This window comes from Spodoptera frugiperda, chromosome 3 (genome assembly GCF_023101765.2).
Source record: "Spodoptera frugiperda isolate SF20-4 chromosome 3, AGI-APGP_CSIRO_Sfru_2.0, whole genome shotgun sequence".
Lineage (NCBI taxonomy): Eukaryota > Metazoa > Arthropoda > Insecta > Lepidoptera > Noctuidae > Spodoptera > Spodoptera frugiperda.
The window spans coordinates 1,958,559-1,985,005 of NC_064214.1; the positions used below are offsets into that span (position 1 = coordinate 1,958,559).

The 26,447-nt window shown below is 34.6% G+C and overlaps 1 protein-coding gene and 1 long non-coding RNA gene across 2 annotated transcripts in view; one reads left to right on the forward strand and one right to left on the reverse strand.

The window, feature by feature from the left end:
* LOC118274183 (lachesin) overlaps positions 1-26,447 on the forward strand; it is an 88,807-nt gene that overhangs the window by 33,678 nt on the left and 28,682 nt on the right. Inside the window, exon 3 of the mRNA XM_035591614.2 lies at positions 20,647-20,819. Coding sequence (XP_035447507.2) covers positions 20,647-20,819 — 173 coding nt within the window. The remainder of the gene's footprint in view (positions 1-20,646; positions 20,820-26,447) is intronic.
* LOC118274184 (uncharacterized) lies at positions 23,849-25,194 on the reverse strand. Its single transcript, XR_004783460.2, has 3 exons — positions 24,966-25,194; positions 24,477-24,677; positions 23,849-24,177 (listed from the first exon to the last, which is right to left on the reverse strand). It is a non-coding gene; the product is annotated as an uncharacterized LOC118274184 (long non-coding RNA).

Here is a 26,447-nt window from a genome sequence, read left to right on the forward strand (position 1 = left end):
CCTTATTTTAGAACATACAGTAAATCGAAATTTATTTCAGTCTATCTTGTAAGACGTAAACAGTAATACAGGTAGTATTCTGACCTCAACTCGTAAAGGTTTATGAAGACGTTGTGTTAAATGTGCCTGAACGGATGGTTAAGAGGCTTGCTGTTTCTGAGAGTACATGCCTTTCTATATACCTATATAGAGTAGTTTAGGTAATGAATAGTATCTATATAGAGTGACGTTCACTCATCTATAATATAAGAATAAGTCAGGTTTTCTTTCCTGACGCTATAACTTCAGAACGCACGAACCAATTTTCACGGTTTTGCATTCGTTAGAAAGTTTTCGAGCTTAGTAAGGTTTGCTATAGCAAAGAAAAATTTCAAGAGAAAAGCAGAAAAATAAGGAAAATCATGGGTGGCGAAACGGAGTTTGCCGGATTTAATATATGTTATACCTAAATGATGATGACCTAAATGATTTTTGCCTAAATGATGATGACGTAGATATAGGTAGTTGTGTTACGTTTCACTAGGTAAGATACGTTGTACAACAGGTCACCGAAATTGAAAATGGCGCTATGGCGTAGTACTTATAAGGAGAGTAATAATAAGGGGGTATAATATTTAAAGTGTGCAGCTGTGTATATACCCTTTTTAGTATAAGGGGTGATTGAAGCATTAAACAAACATAAAGGATAATAGGGTAGATGACTAATTTTAATGTCCGTCTTGTAGATTATTTTAAAATATTAAACACGTATTTTTTTTCTACGGAAACAAATACTTTCGGAGATATATCGATTTTAAATATCGCGTGACTTCACTTCTAGGTGCATTTTATATGTAGAAATGACGTATTTGCTCCCACTCCAAAACTTTGATTCGTTTTATCTAAGTATTGTTATCTTAATTAATTATTAGCGTGTCGCGCGTATTACTGTAGCAGTAGCAGCGCGACTGCTCATGAATATGAGCCTCTAGGATGTTTTGAAACTAGTCGAGGTCCTTGTCAAACAGTTACGTGAGTAAGCCATAATAATTAATTTAGTATGTCTCACGAAAGTTATAATAAAATTATATTGTTATCTAATATGACAAAATAAAAAAAATACATATATATATAACTTTTTCATTACCTAAGTGACAGACTAAATAGATTTCTAGTTTCATTATCCCTATTCTCGAAGAGTCAAAGATGACAATAACTATATTGTGTTGCTGAGAAAATATTCCTACAAGTATTATTAGTCACATGTAATTGGGAATGAGTCTATGGCCATTCAGTAACTACAAGAATAGTCTTCAGGCTACAATAGAGTCTTTCCAAATTGGATATTTTTTTGGCTATAATGATGCTTTTTGCTTGACCCTTGAAATACCTTCTTCGTTATATCCTAATAGTACATTCAACCCAATTACCAATGACGAAAAAAAAAAATATATTTCTTATAATAGTGCAAAGAATACTAGTTCTTGTTATCTCTATCGTAAGAGCTAGTGAGATAATAATTATTTACTAATTGGTAAATTGGTTTCTTTGGAAAGAGTCCTTAGTGTTCTGGTTAGAACTTCCAAGAAGAAGAAACGCTATTTATCGGTTACAACTGTTACTGATAATATTGTTACATAGAAATAGAAATTAAGCCATTTTAACGGTGGTTTGTATTAGTGTGTATTGCGTTGTGTGAGTGAGGTTACTGGAGGCCCTATTACCCCATTAGGAAGGGAGGACCTTCCTAATCTTCCGAATCCCCGATTTTCCAACCACCCTTAAATTCATAACCCCCAATAAGCCGGCCACACACTTATAACGCCTCTGGTGTCTGAGTGTCCATGGGCGACGGCGATAGCTTACCATCAGGCGATACGTCTGCTCGTTTAACAGTTTATACAATAAAAAATATGCGTTAATTTTAGAATTACGACCTGATTTCCCTAGATTTCATATTTCAGACAATTATTGTTACAAATAAACATCATGCAATTTATACTTACTTTTCGAGTCTAATTGTGTGTGCATACAGTGCACGACGGCAATGCAAAATAGCGAGCCGCCCGTCACGTGTCTCAAACTCCGACCCGCACAATACAATTAATTATTATGTTATCGACTTACTCATGTAACTATTTGACGAGAAACTCGACTAGTTTCAAACCATGCTAGAGGCTCATATTCAAGAGCAGTTTCCCGCGACATACTATTTCATTTTCCCCCTATATGTCAAAAAGCCAACAAATCTCAAAATCAATATCAATATCACGGGTAAACAATAAAGTTTATTCGCTCTCATTATTTAGCTGATGAGGGCATTAACGCTGGATGGTGGACGCTCATCTGTCTCCCAGTGATCGCTGTGTTCATTACACGAATATAGAGCCACAGCTGATATATGGCTCTCATTGTCGCGAACTAACAACAGTCCATTCTCCCTAACGGCCGGTCCACTGACCTCATACGTCCGGCCTAGTGCTACCAGCCTTTATATTGAAAGTTGGAATCGTAATATGGCTTCTTTCGGTTATTGACAGCCTATTTCGGAGCCAATAATGTGATTGCTGAGATTGTATGGCGAGTAAGGGCATTACGGTATTGCGAAATGCTTGTGAACAAATAGTGTTAGGAATATTTTTTGCGTGTTTTGATTATTATTTAATGCTCTTTGTTGTAAACCCATATTAACATTAAATGTCCTTTATTTGATTAAATATATTATTGTTTTTATTACGTTCAAATCACCGATGCAAGTATTGAAACAAAATGTGTTTAGTTTGTCTTCATAATAGTTGCATTTTTAGACAGATGTCATTAAAAATCAGTTTATTAACACTCCGTTTCCTAACCAACTGTAGTGTCTGTTCAAAATAATGATATTTTTAAAACGTCTCCGACAATATCTGCGAATGATGTGCAGCACAAACATTGTCTTCACGAAAACACCACAAAAGGAACGAATCAATTTGTTTGGTTTCTCCCCTCTGTCCTAGGGTTTATCATCAAGCTATTTCAACGGGGGTCGGAATGCGATTTTCTTTTGCCTTGCGGCCCGATGTGTCATATTGATTTTGTACTACAATCGAAATCTTCTGGGATTACCATTCTGTTTTGCGAAAAGTTTGCACGGAAGCCACGAAATGAAAATGTTCCCATTTCCATTTTTCCTGTTATGTAGGATGATAAATAAAACAAAATGCATGACGAGGTCTTGTTATTTTTTTCTGCATGAAAGCCATACCTATGTGTATGTGTTTGACCAATTGTTGTTTGTAGCAGAAATTGCAATGTTGGGTTCCTAGAAGATAAATAACATAAACAATAGTCTAAAAGGGACTCGGACATATAGAATAGACAATCAAATATTGAAAGCAATAATACCAATTTTATTTTGCAAGCATTTCAATAAATGGTCACTTTTATGCTTCGATACTAATAAACTAATGCAATATTATGTTATTTGAAGTAAATATAAAATTACAAATTATTATACCATAATCTGGTGTTATTGACGCAATAATTAAATGCAATGTTTACACAAATAATAAATGTCAACTATTGCAATTTAGTACATAGTACACGATTTACATGTTTATATTTTATTTTGTTTACACTATCTGAATTTATCTCTGATTAAAATCTGGGTTAGGGATGGCAATTTGAATAAATTTTAACCAAGTAAACGGTATCGAAATAGAGAATCTCATTGAAAATACAATGGATAAGCGGTTGACCCCCATTATCGATCCGAATCACATGGAAAATAAGTTTTACTGCTATGCGGCCTACCTTATCGTATTTTCTAAACTTCCTTTTGAATTGCCAATCACAATTACGGCCAAAGTAAACCAATATTTATTGACAAAGTTCGATTTCGAATTTAATCAGGGTATTATTTCGATTGTTGGTTCGGATTGTTAAAAATGTGTATATAGTAAAGGCCGTCAGCTCAAAAGTGGCCTAACCCACAATTTTTCATAATCGTACTTATCTATTGCAATTCATTCGAAACTTGATAAATTTTAATGTTAAACCGGCCTATCTCTAGTTTCACCCTTAGTTAGAAGATGGCGTCGTTAACATTATTTTTGCATGCATTGTTTTTGCCTACGTTACAGTGTAAAAGTGGCCTAACCAGCTTAGGCCATTTTTGCATCCTGGCAACACCCCTATTTTGGCGGGTTAGGTTGACAGCTGTCATCGAAATGTTAAATTTTTTCCGTATACCGCGCGTAAAGTTTTAAGACACTTGTATGAACAAAGATCGGCATCTTATCTTGTGGATTGTATTGAAAATCTATAAAACTATTCACTATGGAAGATTTGGAAAGCGCAGAAGACGTGGAAACTAATATGCTATGTAAGTACCTAGAAAATTAATAATTACTCAGTTTATTTTGGTGTGGAAATGTTTACTTCAATGAAAGTTTTGTTACAGCGCTCTTTGGTTCTGATTACCAAGATTCAGGGTCAGAATATTGTCCGTCAGAAGCTGATCAGAATAGTGCTAGCTCTTTAACCAATTTGGAAGATGTTTTACAAGAGGGACTTCAAAGTTCAAGATTACAAGAAGACAGAATCACAGGGAAACCAAAGAAGAGAATAAGAAAAACTGAGAATTGGGCTAGGAATGTGAAGAAATCAAAACGTAATAAAGGAGAGGAATATTTCAACTACAAGGGGGTAACTGTACCAGCTAAGACACCTAAGGTAGGATTGTGCTCGTGTCCAAACAAATGTCACTTAAAAATAAATTGTGACCAACAAACTAAGATATTCAAAGAATTCTATGCTTTGGCGAATTTCAACTTGCAAACATCTTATTTGTTTTCGCTTATCAAAGTAGTTTCAAAGTCTCGTACGTACACCAGTAATGAAAACTCAAGAAGACAAATGACAAGGCATTACTACTTACGTGACTCTGAAGGACTAGAAGTTTTAGTATGCAAAAAGTTCTTTAAAGATACACTATGTGTTTCAGATGGTCGCATTAGTAGATTACTTAAAAATAAAAGTTCTGAGACAACTCCACCTCTGGATCGTCGAGGTCATTCGGTACCAGCAAATAAAACACCCATTGATAAGATTAATGAAATCAAAAGTTTCATCAACTCTATTCCTTCATATGAGTCCCATTATTCATTGCATACATCAATGAACCGCAAATTTTTAGCACCAGATTTAAACATAAATATTTTATATGGACTTTATAAAGCCAAAATTTGCAACCCAACCTCCAAGTTCATTTTTAGTAAAGTTTTTAATGAAGAATTTAACTTGAGTTTTCATGCCCCTATTACTGACTCTTGTAAGCACTGTGATTCATTAGACATAAAAATAAAAGTTTGTGACAACAATAATGATGAACTGAAATTAAAAAATGAAAAAAAGTTGCATCTACTCAAAGCAAGTTCAGCAAGAGAGGGTATAAAAAAGGATGTAGAAATGTATAAGAATGATGAAAGTGTATGTATAATTTCATTTGATTTAATGAAGACTCTACCAACTCCAGTTATAAGTACAGGAATATGCTATTATAAACGTCAACTGTGGACATACTGTCTTGGTATACATAATATGAAAACAAATGATGTGTATATGTTTATGTGGGATGAAAGCATAGCTTCTCGTGGCCCCCAGGAAATAGGTTCTTGCATAATGTATTTCCTTAAAAACATTGTAAAGTGTGAACATTTGATTATGTACTCAGATCAATGTGGCGGCCAGAACCGCAATATTAAAATGGCTGTTCTATGCCAATACATTGTTTCCAATGCTGAGTTCACTACAATAAAAATTGACCACAAATTCTTGGTAAGTGGCCATTCGTATATGACTTGTGATCAAGATTTCGGTCTGGTAGAAAAACAGAAACGTTTTTTTAAAAACATCTATGTACCTCAAGATTGGAAACAAGTGATTTTGGCTGCCCGAAAAACAAGACCATTCAAAATCATTAATATGACTAAAGATCTTTTTATTTCCACTCAGTCACTTGAAAGAAACATAACAAACAGAAAAGTTTCTGTCAGCAAAGGAAAAGTCGAATGGCTGAAAATTCAATGGCTTAAGTTTCACAAAATGCATCCATTCAAGTTTTTTTTTAAGTACTCTAATAACAATGATGTACTTTTTGATGAGGTTGATCTGAAGAAACGCAATTCACATGTTATCCAGAACCTAGAAATTTTATATCCTGATGGTCATGTCATAAGTGATAAAAAAAAGAAAGATTTAATGGAGTTACTAAATTTTATACCACCTGTAAATCATTGTTTTTACAATGAGTTAAAAACATCAAATACTGCAGTTGATATTATTTTCAATGATGAACCTATTGATGACTAATATAAATTCCATGTAATACTCTGTTTAATTAAAAGTGTTAAGTAATGTTAATTTGAAATAAAAATGTGATTTCAGTTACATTTGCGTTTTATTTTTGGCCTAACCTTCTGGATTTAGGAGAAAATATACAGTTACTCTAAATGCATAAATGGCCTATGCCACAAAAAAAAATTTATTTGTGATTGTTTTTCAAAATAATCTACTTCATCACAAAGAATGTACCATAATACATAAATAATACACAACTGTAAACTAAATTCAAGTATAATAATTCTTATATATTCAATTTAAATTCATAAAACATTTCAAACCTCATTATCTCCATACTAACTATGTTAAGCTTAGGCCCCTTATGCGCTGACGGCCTGAGTTATACTTGGTAATCCTTTAAATAAAGTCAAAGTCAAAATTATTTATTTGAAATAGATCGGAAAGGCACTTTTGAATGTCAAAGCAAAAATTACAATATAAAGAAAACAAAATGTTTGTCTGTCGGTCAGTCCTCTAGTGAAGCTATTTGCTCGTTCGAAAGTATAGATCCTTATAGACGAGCAAGAATCTCCATAGGTTACTCTTTTTCTAATAGTAATAGTTATAGAGAACGATAAAAAGGAATAGCTCTATATATATATTTATCAAATCGCCAACCCGCATTGAGCAAGCGTGGTAGTACCTTGGCACGGTGATTATTCCTGGGTAAGCCGCTCGGTTAACCATTTGGTAGGTACTACTTTTATTTCCTCTGTACATTTTATAAAACAAAGTAATACCTTGTTACGTAATCAAATTAGACACAAAGACTGACCTTTCCTCAAGGGCATAAATTAACATTGTTAGAAAAAAAAATCTCATTAATATTCATTTAAGCCCCGTCGGTTGCCCGAATTAAAAAAAAATGTCTGTCATCCTTTAAAAAAAAGTTTCAAGTTTAAATGTCAGGCCAAGCAAGCTAATGAAATTTCGAATATCGATTCCGAGCTAAGTCCCACCTTGTACCCTGAAACTTGTATTTTTTGGAAAACTGTTTACGCCGCGTTGGTTCCAGCGAGGTCTACATTCATTATGGGTCGTTGAAAGCCCTGCTACGTGATAGATGACCTGTTCAGCGCGAATAATGGTCCATTCAAGCTACTTCAGAAACCATTTACCTTTGGTAGTCCACTATACCTAATTACAGAACGGATGGACATGATTGAGGGTGTTGATATGATTTGGGGCATCCAAAAGGGACCAGGAAGAGTATTATGGGAAATTATTACTACCTGAATCGATTTTGATATTGAAAATTCAATTTAGGGAACATTTTAGATCTTTGAACGAAATTAATGCGCTTCAATGAAGATTGTTCATTATGTTTTGAACTGCTGACGGACCTTTGAAGTTATTAAGGATGTTTTTTTGGTATTTTACCTTAAGTTGGTGGGGTGAGTTTGTTTCCTGGGTCATTCGGAATACGGTCTGGTATTTTTTAATTTGCTTAGAACTACGTTTCATAGTGCCTTGTGTAGTGAGGATAGATTTTTTGTTTTGTTACAATACCTATACTAATAACAGAAATAATAAAAAATAGGGTTATAATAAAAAAACCTCTATATTACTCTTTAGACCGCGATATCATTTATAACATTTCAACAAATAAAGTTTCCAAAAGAAAGTTGCTTTAAACTTTGGAAAATTTCGATGTTCAAATTTCGTCCAATTTCTTAGTTATAGCAGGAAATCTGGACTTTTCACACTCGTAGTGGTCATACGTTAAAATATTCAAATCCTGGACATACCTGGCCTGAACCAAATATCCAAAATAACAATACACCAGACGTCCTTGAAGTCAATAGATAAATAAAACAGTACAACAAAAGCTAGAAATATTGCTGACTCCACGTCTGCAGACTTAGGTTAGGCAACCAAAGAAAGACTAATTATACGCAGGCACGTTAATATTAATTACCTTACACCAACAACGAAGGTACTTACATGCTTACGTAGTTACCTCTTAATTAAAACGTCTTGTTAGGTTTCGTTGATTTAGGTAATAATTAGGTAAGAAGCCCAGGTTTGTTTCTATAGAATTGAGTATATAAAGGTTACCTAGTCTGATTGATCTTGTAGGTTGTAGGTTGTTGAGCAGGTTATTTTGGTGCTCGGGATTGCTATTGCTAGTGCTAGAATATTGTTGAATATTTCAATAGTTGTATTGATTATGGAATTTGAGTTATTATAAGCATCCAGAATTGGACTATAAACCTTCTCTGCTTAAGATGATTTATCATAATTTCCACACGATATGAAGGAATGTGCCGTAACAGGCGTTGCACCATAATCAGCATAGCAGGACTAATTAGAGGACTCGGTGTCCTTTATCTGTGGTGAAGGTAGCCACCGGGGTGGTTTAAGTGAGGTAAAAATCCCGCACTCCCTAGTCTTTCTCCCCAAAAAGCCAGGCGCATTTTGAAGGTATCCCCGGTTATCAAAAAAAAGTGGATTGGAGATTACAACTTAAAAAGTTTTGATTTATCAGAGATCACTGCAGCTCGGTCTATCCAAAGTGTCCATTAATGAGCTCTTATACAAAATCACATAGTACATACATTATCAATAATCCGCCATACAATATTTATGTAAACCCTGAATGAAAGAGATGGAAATAAAAACATTATTTAGCTATAAAAATAATATTTATGGCCTCATCTTAATCATCTTTTTCTAAAGCTTAGTCACCTGTGGATTTACCTACGTCAAATGGTGGCAGAGGTTGAAAAATGAGGGCCAGTTTTTTGGACCTGCGAACCGAAGTTAAGATTTACGTTTTGTAGTTTTATGGCAGCAAATTGCTTTTTTATTGGGCTGAGACTTCATAAAATCGAGAAAATTGCTTTGACTAGATTTAAATTAAAAAATTATTGATGGAAAATCGATATTTAAATAGTTGGTGCTTCAAAGTGATTGAATTTTTAAATTGGGTTAAAATATTATTTGGTATGAAAAGATTTAGTACTTTAATACGAAAATTTTAGTTTATCCGGCTAAACGTAATAATTAATATTTTAAAGCATAGAATATATTTTTCACTCCAAATTGTAAAATTCACAAACAGTTTCATTAATATCTCAGTAAGGTAATGGTGTTTACCAAGACACAAATCCAGAAAAACAACCATCTTGGCGCAAAAAATACGGTAAAAAAGTATTTTCGTGAGAGCTCATAATATGATTAATCTATACTTTCATTACTAACAACAGAGAGCTGAATGGAAGTGAAAAGTGTGGTGGCTGATTGATGACGTGTACGACGGCGAGAGCTATTGAGGTTGCCCATTCATTCCTGAGCTGTTAAATATTTCACCAATGTTTTCGAAAGTGTCTCCACCTAGATAACAAATGATGTGCTAACACATTCTACACGCGAACTGTCACAACATTTCTATTTGATTGACGAACATTTGAACCAACTTATGTTGGAAATTAAAAGAACAAAATAAATCCCTTTTTAATTGCGTTACCAGAAACGTTTAAATAATTTATCCTGTTGTGTCAAAACGATCAAATCAGTGTACAAAGCTTTACGATTCCTCGTAAACCTTTATACACACGAGCCAATGCTACCGTACTTTTAGGCCCCGAAGTCATTAACATCTCCCAACAAAAATCCCTAAGTACAAAAGTCGGAAAGACCAAAGCCATCCACCGATAAACCAAATTAACCAATCCTGTCCTACGGCGATACGTTGAAAATCGCAGGTAGCTGTACCCTTATAAATTTAATAAAACCCTTTAATTCAAGTAGGTTAGCGAATAATAGCAAGGGTTTAGTGCGAGTCCACAATTTAACACGCTCCGATGGTGGAATTGAGTCGTAAAAATAGTGAGAAACGGACAGCAATCAGAGGTGAGATTAGATGGTGCTTCAGAAACATCGGCCCAGATATTTTCGGCGCCTCCAGCGATTCAAAGCGCTGCTAACGATGCAAAGGGATATTGGAGAGCCCGTAGTGTGTGGATTTCTAATTTTATTTCAAAGCTAAAAGTTTATTTTCGGACACAGAAATATTTGCTGATAAATTCTTTTGTAGAATAAAACTAGATTTATTTCTGAATTGGATAACTTGGATATGATGACGAATGAAATTGGCCCTCCGAGCTTCTATAGCCAATTTGAAAACCGCGGCGATTGGAAGGATATCATTGAAACCATTACCAGAAATAGTAATTTCACAATGTTACATAGTCAAAGTATTTATTGTAATCCTTAATTAGGCACTTTTGAAATGTCACACTGAATTGTCCGTCAGTCTGTCCGTCAGTGAAGCTGGGTGCTCGTTCCAAAGTGTAGTTTCGAATGGAACGTTACAACATTCTAATTATTGTATACAGAATATTATGCTATCAGTTATCTAATTAGTTTTATTATTGTTAAAAAAGTATCAATATCATATACCTGTTATAAAATAAAACGTCCATAATATTATATCATATACTAGCAAACCCGGCGAACTTCGTTTCGCCACCAATGATTTTCCCTGTTTTCCTGCTATTCTCTTTATTTTTTCTTGAATTTTGTTTCCTGCTATAAACCTCACGGAGACCTTCCAAACGAATGCAAATCCGTGGAAATCAAATGGAGAATGCAAATTCTGGAGTATAGCGTCAGGAAGGAAAACACGACTTATTTTAATATTATAGACTAGCTTTTGCCCGCGACTTCGTTCGCGTGGAATAGTGACTTCCGGCAAATTTTTGGTTTTAACCACATAGTTCCCGATCTCGCGGGATCTCTTCAAAAATGAGATGTGGAAGATATTCCAGGGAACTCTTCAAAAATCAACATAATGAGCTCTGCGTTTGAATTTAATAGATGTATACTCACTTAGGGCATTGAAAAAATAGTTTAAAAACGGACTTAAACTAACTTAAAACTAAAGAAAGCTACGAATTACGAATTTATAACAATTAAAAAAGAAACTATATTACAACCTATCCTCTATGCTATAATAACCAAGCTTAAACTAAATAATTTAAAAGAAACGACTTAAATCTAATCTAATTAAAAAAAAATTAGACTTACAATTTTATTAAAAAAACTAACTACAGTAACTACTAATAATCGATATCAAACTAAACCTACGTTAAATAGTTTAACCAAAAAACCAGGAAAACCCAACAAATAAACTTATTAATTGACAAATACAACGAAACCAATTTAGAATATACGAAACAGCAGGACCATTACAGACAAATAATCATACGACTGATAATACACTTTTTCTACGATAGTACCGAAGCGCTCGGCCGATACCCAACCAAATGAATGTAACGAAACCATAGCGCGATCTATTTCGATCCCAACGCCATCTATCGAGGATAAAGACAACTTGGATTATTTATTTATACTCCGTTCGGGCATTTTCTTTGTACTAAAAGTTTAATTATATTGATATTATTTTTTTCATACCTTTTTACTATTTATTTACTTTTTTTCGATGAATTAAAACAATAACATGAACCGAAGTCGTGTAACGATCGACATAGAATTATCTATACTCCGTTAGAGCATTTTCTTTTTACTAAATGTTTTATTATATTGATATTATTTTTTTCATACCTTTTTACTATTTATTTACTTTTTTTCGATAAATTAAAACAATAACATGAACCGAAGTCGTGTAACGATCGACATAGAATTATTTATAAATAATTTATTTCTTATTTTTATTTTTTGATTTTTGAAATAAAAATATATCTAGTTCTAAACTATATCTGTACCAAATTTCAACCAAATCCGTCAAATAGTTGCGGAGATTAATAGTATAAGCATAGAATGTTCGACGTGATTCTTTAATTTGACATAACTTTTTTATTTATGAACCGATTGACATGAAACAAACACTAAATGTAAATTTAAGCATCCCACAATATATTCGTGAAAACCGCATCCAACTCGGATCAGCCGTTTCTGAGATTAGCGCGCACAGACGAACAGACAAACAGACAAACAGACAAACAGACAAACAGACAAACAGACAAAAAAAAGTTAATTACATTTTTGGGTTCGACATCGACATAACAATAACCCCTGCTATTTTTTTTATTTTTATTTTCAACTAGCTTTTGCCCGCGACTTCGTTCGCGTGGAATAGTGACTTCCGGCAAATTTTTGGTTTTAACCACATAGTTCCCGATCTCGCGGGATCTCTTCAAAAATGAGATGTGGAAGATATTCCAGGGAACTCTTCAAAAATCAACATAATGAGCTCTGCGTTTGAATTTAATAGATGTATACTCACTTAGGGCATTGAAAAAATAGTTTAAAAACGGACTTAAACTAACTTAAAACTAAAGAAAGCTACGAATTACGAATTTATAACAATTAAAAAAGAAACTATATTACAACCTATCCTCTATGCTATAATAACCAAGCTTAAACTAAATAATTTAAAAGAAACGACTTAAATCTAATCTAATTAAAAAAAAAATTAGACTTACAATTTTATTAAAAAAACTAACTACAGTAACTACTAATAATCGATATCAAACTAAACCTACGTTAAATAGTTTAACCAAAAAACCAGGAAAACCCAACAAATAAACTTATTAATTGACAAATACAACGAAACCAATTTAGAATATACGAAACAGCAGGACCATTACAGACAAATAATCATACGACTGATAATACACTTTTTCTACGATAGTACCGAAGCGCTCGGCCGATACCCAACCAAATGAATGTAACGAAACCATAGCGCGATCTATTTCGATCCCAACGCCATCTATCGAGGATAAAGACAACTTGGATTATTTATTTATACTCCGTTCGGGCATTTTCTTTGTACTAAAAGTTTAATTATATTGATATTATTTTTTTCATACCTTTTTACTATTTATTTACTTTTTTCGATGAATTAAAACAATAACATGAACCGAAGTCGTGTAACGATCGACATAGAATTATCTATACTCCGTTAGAGCATTTTCTTTTTACTAAATGTTTTATTATATTGATATTATTTTTTTCATACCTTTTTACTATTTATTTACTTTTTTTCGATAAATTAAAACAATAACATGAACCGAAGTCGTGTAACGATCGACATAGAATTATTTATAAATAATTTATTTCTTATTTTTATTTTTTGATTTTTAAACTATATCTGTACCAAATTTCAACCAAATCCGTCAAATAGTTGCGGAGATTAATAGTATAAGCATAGAATGTTCGACGTGATTCTTTAATTTGACATAACTTTTTTATTTATGAACCGATTGACATGAAACAAACACTAAATGTAAATTTAAGCATCCCACAATATATTCGTGAAAACCGCATCCAACTCGGATCAGCCGTTTCTGAGATTAGCGCGCACAGACGAACAGACAAACAGACAAACAGACAAACAGACAAACAGACAAACAGACAAAAAAAAAGTTAATTACATTTTTGGGTTCGACATCGACATAACAATAACCCCTGCTATTTTTTTTATTTTTATTTTCAATGTACAGACAGCACTTTTCTACGATTTTATTATATGTATAGATGTACAGACAGCACTTTTCTACGATTTTATTATATGTATAGATTATAAATAGATTAGTAACTAAATATAGTATATAATTCCCAGTGACAGCGATGCGGACGAGTACTTCGACGTCTAACCACGCCTAACGCCTTTATTTTAGTTTTAAGTTAGTTTTCATTCCTTTTTTTTGGCATTTTTAAGTTGTAAATAATGTGTTAGTTAATGTATTGATTTTTTTCTGTTTGAACTAAATATCATACAATCATACTTGTGACCATTCGCAGAAATCATAAAAATATCATTAGTTCATTATTGCATCACAAGTAAGACCTATAAAACAAACAATCAGTATATTACACAAATATAGATATATATCTATATGTCTGAATTCTATAATTTCTTTGAATTGTTTGCGAGAAAGTTGACTTTATTGTTTTGACTGTCTAAACGAATTACTTCCGCCGTGCCCTGTGACCTATTAATGTCGTGGGCGACATTGCCATCTGGTTTATTTTCAATCAGATAAATAAATATCTTATTTACGGTTATTTTATTCGTATTCGGTTATTCGTCTTATAAGATTTCAATAAGGGTATTAGAATTCATTTTTGTTGTAGAAGTTTTTGAAGCTTTTGAATTGAATTTATAATTGCGTTTTTTTTTTCGTCTGTACGTATTTTGACGTCATAACGTGACGCCTTTTATCTCCGAAGGGGTAGGCAGAGGTGCACATTACGGCACTTAATACCGTTATTCAATGTAGGTACACTCGCTTTACTCCATTTGTGTTATAAGTCCCATGTAATATGAGGTGAGTTTATACTGAGCAGAATTCCAGACTCCGTGCTAGCACTTTTTCACTAAGAAATTTTCAAAAAACCGAAAAATGTCCAGTAATACTACCCCACCTGGGAATCGAATCCGAGACCCCTTCGTCCGGCAGTCGCACTTGCGACCACTCGACCAACGAGGCAGTCAATTAGGTATTTTATGCGTATTATAATTTCGTGTATTTTAGTATTTGTAAGACGTTTTCGTGTATTTTGGTATTAGTTTCAATCCATAGGTCAGATTATGACTAGATTTCTCGGTATACAATTCAAAGCAAAATCACTTTCGAAAATTGGAGTTTGAAACAATAGCCAGTCTTTGGTCGTAGGCTTGACAATAGCATTCCTATCTGATAGACGGAATCTGATACGTACGTACTCCAAATATATTATTCGTGTACCTACTCATTCACGGAAAAACAGGCGTGAATTAATTATTATGTTATCGGCTTACTCACGTAACTTTTTTTTGTTTTTGAGGGGGAATATCATTTAATTTCTTCTCTCGCCTTGGGCGAGGCGGGAGGGAGTGTCAGACTCTTACTGACTAAAAACCACCCCGTTCTTACTCCTGTTTTTTGAACCGGAGCCCCGGTAAATCCGCTAGGTAGTCCGCAGTTCCAGAGGCTCATATTCATGAGTAGCATTCCGCGATACACGCGAGAGTAGCAACGCGACAATCGCCGCGTCGTGTTATAATATAATATCTCACGAAAGTTATAATAAAATAACAGGCGTGAAGTTATGATGATGAATTATGTTTGAATAACAAGCCCACATAATAAAGTTAAGGAGATATTTCGTAAGTTAATCGTATATGAACAAGTTTAAGAGATCGACATAAGCTATTAAAGATAAATTCACAATTGATAAGTGCTCATACCAGCAATAACTTGGAAATTACTTCCTACGGCGAGTTTGTTCTGAGTTTTGCTCGGTATAATATTGTGTGCTGAGTTTGTGAATATTGGATCTTATAATAATACGTATACGCTTTAATATATTGATTTGATTTTAACAGTGAGGACCTTGCTTTGTTGGTCATATTATGGTAGTAACAGCAACTGTTACTAGGGAGCCAGCGTCCTCTGATTTTACTCTCAAAGTGAATCTAGAAAAAAGACAGTAGAAAATCTCAATCATGTAATTGTATTTGATCCTATAGGTAGACAAAAAAATCTAAAATGCTTAACAAGAGAAAAACTCTTCCATGGACATCGGTTTCGGTATATTGCTAACATATCAATACCTCAGTCCAACTTATACTCAAACTTGCAATGAGACAGTCACCTATCACAAATAGTCCCTAGATATTTTTGTACCCAGAAAATAGAATATCAATATTTACTAGGAACGACTATAAATATTTCGTATGCCAATCGTGTGTCAAGAACATCTTTTTTTAGATACACTTCGTAACTCCATTTTTTGCTCCACATTTTTGGAAAGGTCCCATCAATCATTACTCTGACGCATCGTCACTTAGTGGATATGTCATGTCATTTTATGTCAGCAAAGTTAAGAGATATCTACTGACTTAGTAAATTCGAGTGGGAATCACTCGCTAGTGCAAAAATTTATACTTGTAATTTTGTGAGGTAGTTTTGCCACTTTTTCTTTTAGAATTAGGATTTGTTTTTAGCACCAACTAAATAGATCTTTAACCAGTGCTTTTATCGTTTTTTGTGGGAAAAAACCCATCCAATGTCTTCTCCCGCCTTAGGTGACGTGACAGACACTGTCACTGTCAGACTCTTATTGACTAAAAACCACCTCGTTTCTACTCCTGCCCAGAGCTGGAGCCGTTAGGTTGTCCGCAGCTCCGGGTAGTTTTTGCATCTTAATAACCTATTCTAATCATTTTGCAAAATAGGTCATAAAAATAGTGAATTACTGTACTATAAATAAAATAATTCTAAAACCAAACTTGGAGCTACAATAAAAATAATGTGAATATTCTAGAATGTTCATAATTGGTACCGTCAGCTTAATGGTTTCATTTTCATATCTGCATTTTTACGATCACTACTACGTTTTGCTGAGGCAACCCATTTTCATATTTTAGTTGCTAAAATAACATAGTATTTTCGCTTTATTTTGTGCAGCTAAAGTACTCAATCATTAACTTTTGGATTCTATGTGTTTCAGTATTAAAATTATGTATGAAAAACATGACTTTCACCTTGGAACTTTACCGTCTATACAAGTTAGGAACATAATTAATAATGAAAGCTTATTTTTTTCTATTTCGCTTAAATTTTATTCATGATTTATTAATAAAGTTAAATTGATATTACCAACGATGACTATCGCCTTTTTTATAATTTTAATGCCTTTTTTCTATCACTAATTATAGAGATTTATAAGTGCGTCTATTACGCACTAGAGACAAGCTTGAGACTGCTAATAAAGTTAAAAATAAGCAAGAATTAAACGACAACGAACGACGAAGAAACATGAAAACAAATACAGTGTAAACAATACCATTTCACTCGCTTTATTCCATGCCTTATTCGGTCCAATGGTATTATTCTTGACTAATGTTAATGGTGAAGCAACAAAAGACGAGCATTTGTCACTGAAACACGTCCCGTCAGTAGCCAGGCAACGTTAGTCTGCGGCGTATATCCTTTGCCGTTTCTACCCGATTTCCCGCATTACTAAGTTGGACGATTTGGGTCCAACGTTATTTATCAACCGACCACGATGATTCGTTTTGCGATTAAAAAGACCCAAAGCTTTGTCAGTTTGATAGGTTTTGCTTGGCTATATTATTTTAAACTTCTATGTAGGTTATGTATGCTGGGATAAAGGGACCTCGATTTATTTGCTGTTTTGATCCTTGAAAAATCTGCGATCTTCTGACTTCGATACGAGTGGAATACGATATCGGTTTAGAGAAAATGCACAAGATTTGAGATTGTGATCTGGTGTTGTTTATATAATGTTGTATTTTAAAAGAATGAGAAGCTTTCTAGTCTTTTCGTAGTTTATCTGAACACAGGTTTTTTATACGAACGGAGAATAGAGTATCGTATTTACTTCAGGGTTACTATTCAATTCCACGAATCCATCCTAGCAAAATAGTATCCATTAATTTGCGTATTTACAAACATTTCATGAAACCAGTTTCGCAGTTTCATCTTCATAGTTGTTGGGTTTCCCAATATTGAACTTAATTATTGTTATTACAAACTCTGTCTCGCAAGTACGACTGTCAGACTGATGTGGGTTTCGGGTTCGATTCCCGGGTCGGGCAAATTACGAAAAATAACCCATTCGTAATTCGGTAATAGCGCGGAGTCTGAAATTGTGTCCGGTATATGGCAAAAGGCTCACCATCTATTACATGGTGGATTGGACTGATAACACTAATGGTGAAAAATGGGTGTAAATTGTACAGTGGCATTACGTGCCGTAATGAGCACCTCCACTTACTATTTCAGGGATAAAAGGCGTGACGATAAAAATGAATATTCATTAAATAAAGAAACACATAAATTACACTAACATTTCTTAATTGAAGCATAAAAATTATTACACAAATCAGTGAATAAAAAACCTTTTGGCTAAGCATAGTGTCATTATATTAAAAAAGTATTAAATCCTTCGAGAACTGGTAGTTTTGGCTCAAAGCCAGAATAATGGTGGAAGGGAAGAAATGAAATAAGTTGAGAGCATTCTCCAGCACTTGTAACGTGAGCCGCATCTGAGCTATCAAATGTGTGGTGGATCGGTAAACTGACAGTTGTTTTTTTTAGAATTCTTTGTATCTTCTGATATGCTTTTCTTTCTTTTTAACCAAAAACAAGTACAGAAAGATGATAGTTCTCTTTTACATTTTCTAATATACATTAGCTTAAAGGGTGGTTATTTCTTTTTATCGCCTGCCTCGGTGTCGGACTTTTAAGTATTTCAAGTGTTTATTGCATCTTGTAAATACTTGTAACATGCAAACTGGGTGTACATTGTACAGTAGCATTACGTGCCGTAATGTGTACCTCTGCCAGCCCCTGCGGGGATAAATTAAGTGTGATATTGTTTATATTTTTTAGGCCAATCTTTACTTACATAACTTATTACGCAGAAACCTAAAAAATCTTCTACATTAAAAATCTTATACAATCTTTATAAACTTATCTATACGGCACCTACAATAAAATCTGTTACTGATACCAACTCTACCGCATTAACAATAAGACCGTTTTTTGCAGTTCAAGTGTAACCAACGCGCGGTTGACCGTACATATCCTTTTCTTACATATTTTTCTGCTTAATCGTGTGTCCGAAATCACATTGAAGTTATGAAATAGCGTAAGGATGGGAATCCGAGTGGAAATATATATCGCTAGTCTAATTTGAATAGGGAGGGTCGGGACCTCTCTCACTTGACTGAGGGTCGACAATGACACATAAATTACTACTTTATATGTCCGGCCACTCTGTATCTACGTTCAGCGATGCCAAAAAGCTTTAAAAATATCTAGGTAAGGAAAATTCTGGGGAAAGGGATAGCAATAGCATAATTTCGTTGTTTTGATGATCCTACATTTGAGAGTTTTTGAGGTGAAGACTAATTGTGTGGGTTGTTCATTACGCGGTTTGTTTATTTTTGTAACGTTAAAATAAAATGTATTAAGTGTGATTCTTTAGTAATTTAATACATGAACATAATGAAAATCTGAGCTGTGTTCCAGATTTTAACCGGTCCAGATCTGGAATTTTCCACGAGCTCAGTATGTTATAGTTATTTTGTGCTTGTACATATATTGTATGTACGCTGTTTAAGTATTTTGCCTTTATGTTTATTGCGTCAACTAACGTAGGGTAGATCATATCAACTTGTTAGTCAAAGTCAAATTTCATTTATTCCAAATAAACATAGATACTTTTAAAACGTCAAAAAAAGAAACAAAGAATAGTCTGTCAATATGTCTTTTATCAAAAAGCCGTTGACAGAAGCTATTATTTTAAATACTTCCAACATTAATACATTTACGTACTTACCACACACAAAATACAAATTATTTCACTAATTCAATTTCAAATATATATCTGTCTAGATACAAATCTAATAATCCTTACGTAAATCGGTATCCGTACTCTGTAGAATTTCACTTGAAATTTCAAACGTGGCTGCCAAATTTAGACGAGGAACGATCCTGCTATAATCGCTTAGTGCTACATCGTTTTCCAATTGATTTAGGAGCCACGCAGTTATCGGTAAATGTGTATAAGCCTGCACAGCTTGCTTTCGAAATTTCACTGTTCTGCATTTCGTGATATGTCTCTTACTGACCATGATGGATTTGATTCTGTGATTGGAAGTTGAAGTCTTTAAGTAATATTTTATGGCTTGTTTACAGAAAAAAATGTGATTACAATTCAAAACTAAACAGTAATGTAATACAGTAGAACTCCAATTATCCGAACTCCGACTATCCGAATCGCCGATTATCCGAATCACAAAATTGTCCAAAAACAGTCTAAGTGCGCTATTATTCTCCCCCCCGCGAAGCCAGTGTTTGCGCGTCAAGTCTTGACTTGCCTTGTCTTAACTTGCCGTTGTGCCTACACTGACTACCCCCCGCGTGTGTGATTTTTATTTCTAAACTTGTACATAAGTACCTACATTTTATTTACATTGAAAACATGAGAAAATATCATGTTTCTTTCATTTAATTCAATAAAAAATAGTGCAATATCAAAACGTAGCTTTAATTCTCTCCAATGGCAATTTTTTTTTTAAAAAGTCCAATTATCCGAATATTTGATTATCCGAATGGGTCCCGGTCCCCATTAATTCGGATAATTGGAGTTCTATTGTAACTGTTAATCCTATTTTCAACATAAATTCCTTGTTAGTAGACCCTATTGAATTCAATTCCTAGCTAATTATTTAGATATTGTTATATTTAGATTAAAATTGCTCAACACTATTGTGATGCAAATATTTATTTTTGTCAACAGTTATAAAGAGCAACATGCGGCATCAGACAACACTGCCGATCACCAAAGTGGGTCCCACAGCATCACTGAGGGATGCTGAGCCAGACTTCATAGGACCCATAGAGAACGTCACCGTCGCGCTTGGGAGAGAAGCTGTGCTCACCTGTTCTGTGTCAGACCTTGGAGACTATAAGGTAAGGTAGCACTTATTATTTAATGAATACAAAAACCATCTATATTCTTTACTAGAGTCGGCATTCTCCCTCGTATAAAGCATCCTACATATAATCGTATTGTCACGCCTTTTATCCCCGAAGGGGTAGACAGAAGTGCACATTATGGCACGTAATGCCGCTGTACAATGTACACCCACTTTTTACAATTTATGTTGTAAGTCCCATGTAATAGGTGGTGAGCCTATTGCCATATACCGGGCCCATTTCCAATTTTTTGAAAATTTCTCAGTAGGAGCACGGAGTCCTACATATAACTTAAACGTATTTTAAAATTCTTTGTTAAAATTACAAGGACGTTATATCGTTGCCAGTTTTGAGAAATGGAAGGCCATCACAAGCCAATCCACAGGTACGCTTAAACAGAATAAGAAAAATATTCTACCATTAACGCAAAGCTGACTCTCAAATAAAAACATGTTTTGCTCTATTAAACTGACAATATTATGATAAAGTAATAACCCTCATCATTACAAGCAATATTATATGAAAGTATATGAAAATTATGTCAATTAGCCGTCAAGACTCAATGAACGGTAATACTCTTTTATAACCACTGAAGCAATGTTATTTCAAGATAACGCTAATGGCTCTGACCTACATCGAAGAAGGATTTGCAACAATAAAGGAAAGATTGCCCTATTTACTTAATAAGTAAAAAATAATTTCATAATCTATGGAAAAATAAAGGAGAAAATACTGCCATCAAACTAAATTAGGTTAAATAGAGATTAAGTGTTTATATTGATTTTAAAGTCAATACACTAAGGAGATTTCACTATGTAAAATATGAAAAGTGCTTGAAATATGAAATTAGTCATTTTCTAGACCTAGTCTAGCTTAGTCTTGATCATCTCAAAGAGCCATCAAACCACCATAGATCCGTCTACTGCGCCCCCGCAGTACGGTTGCGGTCTGCCCTGCGTGGGCTGAACACCGCCGTGTCCTCAGGGAAGTGATCGGCGACGGCGACCTCTCGCGTCCGGCTTTGGTTCAGGCCATGGTGCGGAGCGAGGGGGACTGGGATGCCGTCTCCTCCTTCTGCGAAGCAGTTATGCTAGTTAAGGAGGAGGCGGGACGCGGAACGAACTTCCTCACGCCCCAGCCGACGCGAAAGACACTCCGGGCGTCGGGGATCGCGACGATCTCCGGCCACCGTAAGTGCGGGTCTGCGGACGGCGAGCAAGGGTAGCTCGCCGCCCGACCAGACCCGTGTGTGCGGCGCCTCAAAGAGCCATCAGACCACCACAGATGGGGCCCAGTAGGGCTGATGCTTAATCCGGTGCTGCGGACTACCTAGCGGGGTTACCAGGGCTCCCTCGACAAGCAGGAGTAGGAACGGGGTGGTTTTTAGTCAGTAAGAGTCTGACACTCCCTCTCGCTTTGCCCTGGCGAGAGAAGTCATTGGATGATTATTATAAAAAAAAAGATCTTGATCATCTCACCAACGCACAGTAAAAACGGTAAAAACTGCAAAAACAAAAAATTTTACCTGAATTTTAATCAACTTAACCAAATTCATATTTGTTTTTCTCCGACAATCACGCCGACAAAACTCGGGGCAGTTAATCTCAGCGTAAGACCTACTTCAAATAAACATCTTCGCTCCTAAATCCAACAATCTGAAGTCTAGATTATAATGTAAGCCACTTCGCAGTCATAAAATAAACATCAACAGAATTCCTTCTCGAAAACGGACAATAAAATTTGATCTTCCTCGTCTTATATTCCCTCGTTGAAAAATAAGAGATTTCGCACAAAAAACATATTTTATATGTTGACGATATCTTTATTTTCCACTTTCCGTTTAAGCTATTATTACTCTAATATATTTCTTTGCGTTATAAATCTCTCGATTTTGTTATAAGAGGGATGAAACTAATCTCAAAATCAACAATATTGGTTTCGTATAATTCCTGATATTGGTTAGAATGAAACATGTTTTTAAATCCCAAAAGGATAGATCAAACATCGGTACATATCATTATTTCGTTGAAGAAAGTAATCTTGAACTACTATTACGATGACTAGAAAAAGGACCCGACGTTTGGTTAGCAACTTACAACTCGTTCAGACTACGTTTCTGGGCCTAATTTTCTAAGTAATCCCTACTCACCAATTAGTATGAAAACTGGTATCAAATAAACCGCTAAGTAATTCAACACGAAATTGCTAGAAGATGATGAAAAAGGCTCTCAGATACCTTTGAGGGGCTTACTAAAGTTTGTCTTTCTCAAGAGCGTGCTTCATCCATATTATCAGGTCCCACTTAGTAATCAGAGCTTAACACAGTCAACTTTAAGGTCACTCCGATTATGCTTAAGAGGTTTATACCGAACTTACTCTCTTAAAACTTTAATGAAATATGTTCACTTGAAATTTAAACGATGGCGGTAGTTCCACAACTTTCAAAATTAAACTCGACTATGCAAAATATTACTGTTTCGAAAATATCTGGAAAACTCTCCGTTGCACGGGTCTGAGTAAAAATATATTATTTCTTTTCATTTTATAAATAAGTTATGATGTGTAAGTCAAACTCCGGGAATATGAATGGCCAATCTCGGTTTGTTGAAAAGGAAATTAATGATGTTTCAATCCGAAACACTTAGAAACATTTATCTGTCTGAATCACCATTCATGATGTGTTTTTGCGGCGCAGTAGTGGTTCGTAAATAACCCTCGTTTATCGAAGATCCATTTAGTGTCCTCGCTCATGAAAAACGAGCTCTTTTCCTTTTAGAAGCAATCGATCAATTGCAATGTCATTTAAACAGAAGCGTACCCACGTTTGATCCTGACTGGTTGGTTCGAGCCACAATATTTTTTTTATTACGACGTCTAATAGCTTCGCTGTACATTTCAAGTCTACTTCGCCCAATATTTTTTTTACTTTGATGATAAAAAATGTTTATGTAATTTATTTCGATAATTCCCTCGATAAACATATTTTTGTTTATCAAGCTTAAAATGTAAATATTGTACCAAGATGCAATATTTTTTTACGTATTTTGTTTAAGGTAACGAAACACATTCAACGCGTTGAGCATGAAGGAAACGCCACCTCTTATATGGTGACGGAACCATCACACTATAAACCAGAACACCTGACCTCTCGTTGTGACGAAAGTCTTCAAAATGTAAAGTCAACTTATATTGGAAAATTCTTATAATACGTTCCATCGTCTGAGCGTCAATGTTGCTGCTATTTTTTAATCTTACTTAGTGATCGTGTACTATCCGTATGACGTCACGTTTCCCCCTGATGTCATGTACGATGTTTCTGAACCATTCATCCAGATCATTGGTTTGTATGAATCTGAAATGAGGAAGGAAATGTTTAAGTAAATATACATATAAAAGTATCTGCGTATATATATTTTGTATTTACTATATGTTGTGAATAAATTGAATTAAGCTCCTTATATTGATGTAGCCTCGCTAACAAGAAAGATACGGTAGGCATATTGTTTCCTTGTTTCGTGTTACAAAAACAATGAATGACAAGTAAATGTAACATAAGTAAGTAAGTATAAAAAGTGATAGTAATAGCCTAACAAAAATGTTAAAAATTATCCTTGATCAACAAAAGGTGAATAACCCCTAGTATAATGGTACAATCTGACAATAAATATTGATTTTATGCACAGGTGCACTGACATTGTGACAAAGCTTTCATTACTCATCACTTCCCCTAACAATCTTCTTCCCACCTCCATTCCTTCCTTGTTATCATTACAATTTACAGACGCAATAGAACTGAATGACGGCCGTTTAATTTCCGAGGGACCTTGCAACTTTACAAGGCCCTAGTAATAACTGTAAGTAAAACGGTAATTGTAAATCAGGCAGGGATGTATACTCGTAAATGAGAGTGCAAATTTTGTCGTCTGCTCCAATTTGTTCCCAATCCCGTGCCCGGGATCTCGCTGGTCCCGTGCCCAGCCAACCGTCAAATTCATTTGCATTTCACCGAAGCGTTATCTCATTACGATTTGTACATTCCTTCAACTCGTGGACTGTGTAATAATTCACGCGTTCCGTAAAACATTGTGTATTTATAAAATTGATGTGACAGCATCAATACATATTTATGGAATTCATTACCGGTCCTTCAAGGCTGTTGAGGTTTTAAAGCTTTGTTATTAAATGAGCCATTTTGTCCTGTCATTTACGTTGCTCAATCCATAATTCAGGGAAGATCGCAGCGAAACGTAATTTCTGTTTCGTACCATTATTCGATGCGACATTTAAAGCGACGAATTCGTTGAATTGTTTGTGAAATCAGATCTGTTGGTGAATTAACTTAAGTAGCTTTTTTTAAATAAAAAAGTCTAGAGAGATTTTTATTTGAATCCTTTATTAAGTCTAGTAGGCTGGCGGCTTAGATGTCTGGAGTATTTTCGACACACTTTTTCGTACTTTTGTTTTTATTCGAAACATTGAAGTGACAGCTTCCATTTCGAGGTTTTGTTTGGTTGATTTTCTTTTACAAAATGTGTACGGTACATACGGTACCTGTATAGAGTTGAGTATATCACACTTCAAATTATAAATGTGAAAGTTTGTTTGTGTGATGAAACTACTGAACGGAAATCGATCAAATTTAGTACCCAAACAGGCTATGAACTGACTTAGGTGATAGGATACTTTTTATCCCACGGAACGAACCAAACCGCTAGCAGAAGCTAGTTGACAATATGTCCATATACCGTACACGAATGCAGCACACGGAAAGCATAAAACAAAAGTCAAACTCTCCAAACAAATATCACCGTTGTTTACTAAAGCATTCAGATGAAAACTAGGTGCAGTAAGTGCAGTAAGTCGCATATTCATGGTTCAAGTGTCATACACTATCTGTTGCTTGCCGAAGCCAGCTAACTGTGAGCGGTACATGTTTAGAATTCATTACTAGCATTGCTTTGTACTGTTGTGTTTCTAAGTCGTGGAGTGTAGGATTTCTGTGTTGTTGTTGATCTTCTGGTTGTTTTATTGATAGTGATTTGTGTGAAAGAGTTAGGTATAGAAAAAATGGTAAAAATGATGATTACTTTAGTGATAAATGTTTACACAGCACGATAAAATTGTCTCCTCATAAACAAAATAATTTAATCTGTTTGAGTTCTAAGTACAGCAATCCGTTTCGTTTCTTTTTAAATATTTACACAATACAAAAATGAAAATTTACTAAAAGACTTACAACAATTTAAAAAATATATACAAATGTATTTACCAAATACCACCGTAGCAGTAAAAAATCATTTCTATTGTTTATTACTAAACACGAAACGGACTTAAGGCTCCAAGTTAAATTTTCATGAGATAATTCCCTAAGATCTAAGTACTTTGAAAACGTTAATCGACTTTCCATGTTCAACCTAATCCTCTTGAAAGTTCATAAGTCAACGAGGAATCAATAAATCCGCATATTCTGAGGTAGTGGAGTCAGCCTTTTTCTTCACAAAGAGATTGGCAGCGTTTGCAATTTCTCCCACAAGCTAGCTAACAGCCGACTCATCACGATTTAAATCCACGTCTACATAGAACCTGCTAGCTATAAACTAAGCTGATTTTTACATTGTGTAA